The sequence below is a fragment of the Salvelinus sp. IW2-2015 genome, unplaced genomic scaffold (assembly GCF_002910315.2).
Source record: "Salvelinus sp. IW2-2015 unplaced genomic scaffold, ASM291031v2 Un_scaffold2426, whole genome shotgun sequence".
NCBI classification, from domain to species: Eukaryota; Metazoa; Chordata; class Actinopteri; order Salmoniformes; family Salmonidae; genus Salvelinus; species Salvelinus sp. IW2-2015.
Window position 1 is genome coordinate 10,963 of NW_019943747.1, and position 8,925 is coordinate 19,887.

The window sequence follows — 8,925 nt, forward strand, 5'->3', positions numbered from 1 at the left end:
GCTCTCTCTGCTCTCTCTCCTTCTCTCTCTCTCTGCTTTCCTCTCTCTGTCGTCGCGCTTTCGTCTCTCTCTCGCTTCCTCTCTTCTGCTCTCATCTATTGCTCTGCTCCTCCTCGTCTCTCCTTCGAATCTCTCTCCTCCTCTTCTCTCGTCTCGCTCCTTCTCCGTCTTCGTCTCCGTCTCCTCTCTCTTCTCTCCTCGTCCTCCTCGTTCGGCTTCTTCTCTGCATCTCTCTCTCTCCTCTCTCAGTGCTTCACACTGGGAAGCGATGGTTCATCATCTGCCCAGTGGAGGAGACTCCCACCTCCAACCAGGATGGGACTGCAAACATGTCTGCCGATGGGACTACAACTACTCAACATGATGGGACTACAACTACTCAACATGATGGGACTGCTCAGCCTGATGGAAGTGCGGTGCCAGGCAAGTCTGCCAATGGTGGCACTGCAGGGACTGCTTCAGGCAGAGGTGACTTTGTTTCCATGTGACCATTTCAGTACTATGTCATCCTGGTGGAGTAACGGTACCATGTTGTCCTCTAGTGCTGAACGAATGAACGACATCCTCAATATATGTGCTTTAGTTTGAAATATTATCTGTTTAAAGTCTTTGGATGTGGGCCTGTTGTACATTTGTAGACAAACAGGATGTTACTCTTATATTGTATCTTCTTTCGGTTCTTCCTGCAGTATCAGCGTCCTCCTCCATAGTTAACTCTGTGTCTGGGGGGAGTGGAGGCTTCAACTACGAGGGCTATGGCCTCTGTAGCCCTCCCATCCTATCCTCCACAGACCCTCTCCTCCTGGCTATGTCCCATGTCTCAGCTCCCTCTGGCCCCCCATCTGTCCACCCAGGCCATCCTCCAGAGGGCCAGGTCCACAGCTCTACCCTGCCCAGGCTGCATCACACCCAGTCAGCCTTGGCTATGCCAGCGGCCCCCTCTGAAGGTCCCCGTAGCTCCCTGCCTGGAGAGGAGCACCAGGGGGGAGGGCGTCTTGGTGCCATCTCCCCCATCCATGCCGTCCAGCAGATGGCGGAGATGGCATGTGCTGCCTCCATGGTGGAGGAGGTGCCCTGCTGCCCACTGGCCATGCCAATGTCCCTGGATGTGAGTGGTGGAGCCCAGGGGAACGCAGCTACTCTCACCCCTCTGCTCTCCCAGGACTCTTCTACCTCCTCGGCCAGAGAGTCCCTCCAACTCTCCTACCCCTCAGTTGCCCGCCCTGACCGCTCCCAGCCGCCTGAGGTGCTCCAGCAGCCCTTCTCCATGGGTGGAGCAAAGGCCCCCTCGCTGCCCCAGAGCCCTGCCCCCCACCAGCACACGGCAGGGGGGCCCAGTGAGTCGGATGGGGAGGGGCGAGGGGTGGGGGGCCGAGGGGGCTTTGTGGACAGCACCATCAAGACTCTGGACGAGAAGCTGAGGAACCTGCTGTACCAGGAGTACGCCCCCATGTATCCATCAGGCAGTGCTGCGGAGACGCCAGGCTCGGGGACGGAGTACATCCAATCTCCTCCTGGGCCAGACAGCGCCACCTTGGGTTCAGGAAGCAGCACCCCCCTACCTATGGGGGAAGGGCGCTACCGGACAGGGGAACAGCTGGTAAACACAGAACCTTTATTCCGTATAAATCATAGAATGGCACCGTATTATTCTTTAAATAGTGCAATACATTTGGGATGCAACCATACTTTCTGTTCTGAGATTTGTTGAGTCCTTAAAAGTAACTTTATCCACACCCCAGACTACATGTAAAGTACATGTAATCTATGTCCACCATTCATCCTTAAATGTTGACCATTATCCCTTTAAAATGACTGCTCTTAATTCTCTCCCTGTCAACTGTCTTTCTCTGTTTCACTTCTCTCTTTTCTCAATCCTCCCCCCCCACTCTTTCTTTCAGCCTCAGATTCCAGAAAGGATGGACAGTTTGAGCACGTTGAGTGATTCTGCGGTGTGTGGTATGTACATTCTATATTGTGTATCTACATTCTATAGTGTGGTATGTACATTCTATAGTGTGGTATGTACATTCTATAGTGTGGTATGTACATTCTATAGTGTGGTATGTACATTCTATAGTGTGGCATGTACATTCTATAGTGTGGTATGTACATTCTATAGTGTGGTATGTACATTTTATAGTGTGGTATGTACATTCTATAGTGTTGCATGTACATTCTATAGTGTGGTATGAAGGATACAACATTATAGTGATCCCTCAAACAGCTGTCTATGACAGTGATCAATTTCAAGATCCACAGAGGTTTCAATTATTTTCCTTTAACCTATTGAACAGTTCTTATTGTAGTCATTTAGAGAACCTGGACATTCAGTCTCTCTCTGTCTGCAGCTCCCATGTCTAGGAGACAAAACGTACCACACTCTACCTCCTACTCTGGCTCTGGATCCAGAGGCCAGTTTAAGGTACTTTACTGTGTTCAATTTTTGTTCCCCATGGCCACTATTTACTACTACCTCTTAGTGACTCCATCTACCTGCAATGCCTGACTAACGATATTGTGGATTGATATTATAATTCCCTGTTTGTTTCATTTCTGCAAAGTAGGTATAAACGTGTCAGAGCTCTTTAAACAATAATTTTATTATCTATAGATGATCACAGGCCTTCCTGAGATGGTGACGCAAGAAGAGCAGAAGCAGAGGAGTTGGAGCAGCGCTGCCTCCCCGGCGCACCCTGCTGGCCATCTCTCAGACCACCGCAGCGCTGCTTCCCCGGCGCACCCTGCTGGCCATCTCTCAGACCCCGCAGCGCTGCTTCCCCGGCGCACCCTGCTGGCCATCTCTCAGACCACCGCAGCGCTGCTTCCCCGGCGCACCCTGCTGGCCATCTCTCAGACCACCGCTGCGGTGCCCAGGCCGCCTTCACCATTATCGGACGTTTCTCAGTGGTCAGCATCGAGGACGACGTCACCCTGAGGACCTGTGGCAGCCGCTACTCCGCCCCGCCAGACTTCTACCTTGATACACCCCCCGCCATGGCCAAACGGGGGTCGTTGCCACACGCCTCCACATCCACCTCCGTGTCTGTTGATGTTACAGTCCACGCTCACGCGCGCTTCTTGTCCTCGGACTCGGGGGCGGAGAGTAGTCCGGCCAAGCTGGCCCCGGCCACACCCTCACGCCACGGTCGCTCAGGGGAGCGTAGAGGAAGTGACCTCATGAAGAGAGCGGTGGCTTTCCTGCGCCGTTCAGGCCGTAGTAGTAGTGTGCAGAGCTCTGATTCGCTGAGCCGGCAGGGGGGCGTGCATGGCTCGGCCTATGTCAGCAGTGATAATGACTCTGAGATAGAGGACTCGGATATGAAGAGAGAGCTGACCAGACTCAGGGAGAAGTAAGTCAGCTGTGTGTTTGTGTGTGTGGGTGTGTCTGAGTCTAGAAGAGCATCATCTGAGTAAGTCAACTTACCCTTTAACTAAAACCCTTCTCTCCACTCCCTCCATCTCCTCCACCCAGACATTTAAAGGAGCTCTCGGAGCTGCAGGCGCACCACAGAGGGGAGATAGAGCTGCTGTACCGCAGGCTGGGTAAAGCCACCTCACCCTCCCTGGGTCTCTCTCACACAGTTCCCCCCAAGCGGAGGAGCAAGCACAAGCACAAACTGAAGGCTGGAAAACTCCTCAGTCCTCTGGTACAACAGCTGAGGCATGTCACCACCAAAACCAGCGACTCTGGCAAAACCAGTGAGTACAAGGCACCAAAACCAGTCACTTCTGAAAGATGATTTGAAAGATTCTTCTGGAAGGGAGTGAAACAGGCTTGTCTGCATGATTTAAGGCAGACAGGTCCTCTTGTGTCAGGCAAGGTAACTGTCATAATTTGAATGGAGTAGCAGGACTAAGTTGTAATAATGTCTATGTCTATGTCCAAATGGCAACATATTCCCTATTTTGTGCACTACTTTTGACCAGAGTCCTATATGGGCCCTGATCAAAAGTAGTACAGTTAATAGGGAATAGGGTGTCATTTGTGATGGACATAATGTCTCTCTGTGCAGGTTTCTGTGTATAATATTTAAGTTGGTCTGTCTGTGCAGGTGAGCCTACAGTCAGTCTGAATGGGTCTCCAGCCAAAGCTCCAGTAGAGTCAGAAAGACGAGCACGTTCAGGTACCAGTCACTTGGATACGTTCACCTCCACCTCTGAACCCGTCCAGACCAAGCAGCCCTGCTCCCTCAAGGGTTCCCTCTCTTCAGACAACATTTACGCTGGAGCTGGACTACATGGAGAGAGGACAGGACCACAAGCTTCACCAGGCCAAGGTGACCTACAAACTACACATCCCAGTCATGCAAATGGAGAACATTATCACTAGGATTACAAAATTCTGGTAACTTTCCCAAAATTACCAGGTTTTCCAAAACTCCTGTTCGGAGGATTCCAGATTTCCTGCTTATTCCGTCCTGAGTAAATATTCCAACCGGGATTTCGGGAAAACCTGGGATTTTTGGGAAAAGGTGCAGAATTTTGCAACCCTAACTATCCATTTTATTACAGTAATGTCACTGAAGTGGCAAGCTACAGATACAGCTTCTGGGTCATTCTCATGTTTAGAGTAAGGACTGCAATGGGATTCCGTAGCAAATTATGGGACATGTAAAGTCTTATCACAGGTACAGAGGAGGATCAAAACGGAAGTAGGATGGTGCAACGTTTCGGTCACATCGACCTTAATCAGGCATCTGCAGCCTTTAACCTTTATGGTTCTGACATGGTTTGTTGTTCAAACCCATCTCTAATGTGTGTTCTGTCCAGAGCTGTGTGCTCTTCTTACCCTGGTGTCCTGTGTTTCCTCTCCTCCTCCTCTCCTCCTCTTCTCCTCCTCTCCACAGGCTGGCCGTCTTACCCTCCACCACCAGAGAGAGTGACCTATAAATCCAGTAGCAAACCACGCGCTAGATTCCTCAGTGGGCCTGTGTCTCTGTCTATCTGTTTGTATCACCTCCTCTCCTCTCCTGCACTGCTCTCCTTCCTCTCCTCCTCCTCTCCTCTATCGCTCCACCACTCACTCTGCTCCTTGTCCTCCTGCACTGCTCTCCTTCCTCTCCTCCTCTTTTCTCCTCTTCTCATGTCCTCTTCTTTTATCTTCCTTGGTTCTCCTCTTCACTGTCTCACTCCTATCCCTCATCTCTTCATCTCCTTCTCTTTACTGTCTCACTCCTATCCCTCATCTGTTCATCTCCTCCTCTTTTACTGTCTCCACTGTCCTATCACCTCAATCTGTTCATTCTCCTCCTCCTTTACTGTCTCACTGTCCTTCCCTCATCTCTTTCATCTCCTTCTCTTTACTGTCTCACTCCTATCCCTCATCTGTTTCATCTCTCTCCTCTTTACTTGTCTCACTCCTTATCCCTCATCTGTTCATTCTTCCTCCTCTTTACTGTCTCACATTCCTTATCCTCTCATCTCTTCATCTCTCTTCTCTTTACTGTCTCACTCCTATCCGCTCATCTGTGTCATTCTCTCCTCTTTACTTGTTCTCATCGCCTATCCCTCATCTCTTATCTCATCTCTTTACTGTCATCACTCCGTATCCCCTTCTGATTTCATCCTCCTCCTCTTTACTGTCCTCACTCCTATCCCTCATCTCTTCATCTCCTTCTCTTTACTTGTCTCACTCCTATCCCTCATCTGTTCATCTCCTCTCTTTACTGTCTCACTCCTATCCTCATCTCTTCATCTCCTTCTCTTTACTGTCTCACTCCTATCCCTCATCTGTTCTCTCTCCTCTTTACTGTCTTCACTCCTATCCCTCATCTGTATGCATCTCCTTCTCTTTACTGTCTCACTCCTATCCCTCATCTTTTCATCTCCCTTCTCTTTACTGTCTCACTCCTATCCCTCATCTCTTCATCTCCTTCTCTTTACTGTTCTCACTCCATTTCCCCCTCAATCTCTGTTCCTCATCGCCTTCTCTTATGCTCGTTCTCACTATCTCACTCCATCCCTCATCTCTCATCTCCTTCTCTTATACTGTCTCACTCCTATCGCCTCATCTCTTCATCTCCTGCTATCCCACTTATCCTCTAGTGTCTCTCTGAGCTAGTTAAATGTTTCTCTCTGTCTGTGTTGTGCTTGCTGATGAGTAGTGCATGTACAGTATAGTGATGCACTGCAGCAGCACTGTGTGCCTCAGCTCCCTCTTACTCTCTCTCTGCCTGTCTGCTCGGCCACAGATCCTCTCAATGTATCCCTGTCTCTGCCCCTGCAGTCCTACATAGTGGACCCCGTCTGCACTGTCTACACACAGCCACTGTTATTTGCGCCCTGTTGGTTAGGATCTCTCTTCTCTCTCTCTTCTCTCTCTCTCTCTCTCTCTCTCTCTCTCTCTCTCCTCTCTCTCTCTCTCTCTCTTCTCTCTCTCTCTCTTCTCTCTCTCTCTCTCTCTCTCTCTCTCTCTCTCTCCCTCCCCCTCCCTCTCCCTCTCCCTCTTTTCTCCCTCTCTCTCTCTCTCTCTCTCTCTCTCTCTCTCTCTCTCTCTCTCTCTCTCTCTCTCTCTCTCTCTCTCTCTCTCTCTCTCTCTCTCTCTCTCTCTCCTCTTACAGTTCTGTAGCTCACTTCTGGAGTGACTGCATGATTGGCCTTGTCCATCAGTATTCAGATAGTTGACTGAACCATGCTTTCCCACAGTGTTATGTACTGTATGTGTTAATGTTGCATATGGCCATTGAGCAGCTCTGTGCAGCAGCGTGTCTGTATGTTTGTAGACATACATCTGCGTGTTTATGTCTTCATGCTGCATGGAGTCCTAACTCTGTTGTCCCCTAGGGTCAACTCTGAAACGACTCTGCCTTGGAAAAGAACGTGGAAGGGGTAAGAATAACTTGCAGCAAAGACATTAGCCATTTAGAAAACCCCAATCTATGTGTATTATGTATTTATTGTAGCTACTCCTCTACCCTGTTTTCCATCCCCAAAGTTGTTCTCATAAGCACATTTTATTAGATAGAATGCATTTTATAAACAGGATTGGCCATCTAATGTTCATGGTAGCTACATTTAGTTAAAATAACATGCTTTAGCAACAGAGCTAGTTTGAACTTGAGGCAGGGTCTGAACAGCATGTCCATCTCCCAGGGACTGGAGCAGGCCCAGGCCCAGGCACAGGTGCATCCACCCAGCCTCCCCAACAACAGACAGCCAGCTCTACCCCTCCTCCCCACCAGCCAGTAGCAGGGTTGGCCCAAGCCCAGGCCAACAACAGCAACAACAAGACAGGCACCTACACCGGCACCTACATGGGCTCCTACACAGAGTCCTTCACAGACTCCCCTCACAGGATAGTGGATGATTGGACCATGGAGGCCCTGGGTGTCGCCCGGCGCCCGCGGACCAGCTCCCTCAGCCTCAGTGGGCAACCACTTTGGAACGAGGACCCCAGGGGGCCCAGAACAAGAGACAGACTGTTCAGCGCTCCAGATGTGAGTAGTTGTTCGATACGGTATGTATGTGAGTTTATGTATTATCCATTATTTAGTAGTGGTGTAGCTAAATGTAATGTATGTTTTGTGTTTGTGGGGATAGCGTGTGTATAGTTTAGGCCTGGGTTCAAATCGTGTTTGTTTTCTATAAAATGATGAAATTATTTAACTGCACTTGATCGAGCATGTTTGGCACAATAGAACCGATGGAATAGTCCTACAAGTGCAGACGCTGCCAGCTGGCACTGCAGGCAGACTTAATCAAATGTTTATTGTATTTAAAAGAAAACAAATACTATTTGAAGTCAGGTCTGGTACAGTCAAGGTGAAAGTCTGTGGTGACTGAAAGCTCACCTCCATATATTTCTCTTAAGGCACCTGCCAGGACAGCCCCTGGCTCTGAAGGCCCCCAGCTCCCCCTGTCATGGCCGATGATTGACAACCAGGCCCTGGGCTCAGTGATGAAGACCAGCTCCCCGAGACAGGCAGGGTTCCATCCTGGCTACGTGCTGGCCCATTCAGGCCCAGACCTGTTTGGGGGGCTGCTGCTCTCGCCCCTCTGTGTAAGCCTTTGGCCTGAGCTGCTGTCCCCCTTGAGTTCAGGGGTGTTTGCTTTACCTGCCGTGCCCCCAACCTGGGGCACCACCATCCCTGGTCCACCCTACGAACCACCCGACCCCAAACCCAGGAATCTCTAACCTCTGTAGCACCATGTCTTCCAACTATATTTCCAAAATTAGTTATATGTAGTTAGAGCTCTAGTCTTCCCTTACCACAATGTAAACTGTTTCTATTTAACCAGCATCTATGTATATAATAAGTATTTGTATACACACTGAGTGTACAAAACATTAAGAACACCTTCCTACTATTGAGTTGCCCCCCACCTTTTGCCCTAAGAACAGCCTAAAATCGTTGGACTCTACAAAGTGTCGAAAGCGTTCCACAGGGATGCTGGCCCATGTTGACAGGGATGCTGGCCCATGTTGACACAGTTGTGTCAAGTTGGCTGGATGTCCTTTGGGTGGCGGACCATTCTTGATAAACACGGAAAACTGTTGAGCGTGAAAAACCCAGTAGCGTTGCAGTTCTTGACATAGACCGGTGTGCCTGGCACATACTACCATATCCCATTCAAAGGCACTTAAATATTTTGCCTTGCCCATTCACCCTCTGAATGGCACACATACACAATCCTTGTCTCAAGGCTTAACAATATTTTTTAACCTGTTCTCCCCTTTATCTACACTGATTGAAGTGGATTTAACAAGTGACATCAATAAGGGATCATAACTTTCACCTGGATTCACCTGGTCAGTCTATGTCATGGAAAGAACATGGAACGTTCTTAATGTATTGTACACTCAGCGTATGCTGTTATCAATGTGTGTGACATTATCAACCTCAATTGACATACCTCAATTGACATACCTCATATTTATGTACATAAGGGACATATGTCTATCTTATCACCTGTGAGAATGTG

At 49.3% G+C, this 8,925-nt stretch overlaps 1 protein-coding gene across 1 annotated transcript; it reads left to right on the top strand.

Annotated features, from left to right (window-relative positions):
• Positions 1 to 249: 249 nt before the first annotated feature.
• Positions 250 to 7,874, top strand: LOC112073924 (serine/threonine-protein kinase WNK2-like; the record flags this gene model as incomplete). The annotated part of the gene is made up of 12 exons (XM_070440327.1): positions 250 to 468; positions 690 to 1,600; positions 1,902 to 1,959; positions 2,352 to 2,425; positions 2,615 to 2,737; positions 2,878 to 3,353; positions 3,476 to 3,702; positions 4,056 to 4,280; positions 4,851 to 4,949; positions 6,787 to 6,831; positions 7,096 to 7,459; positions 7,814 to 7,874. Coding segments are annotated over 12 exons (2,882 nt in total), but the record flags the coding sequence as incomplete, so codon positions are not given.
• Positions 7,875 to 8,925: the final 1,051 nt, after the last annotated feature.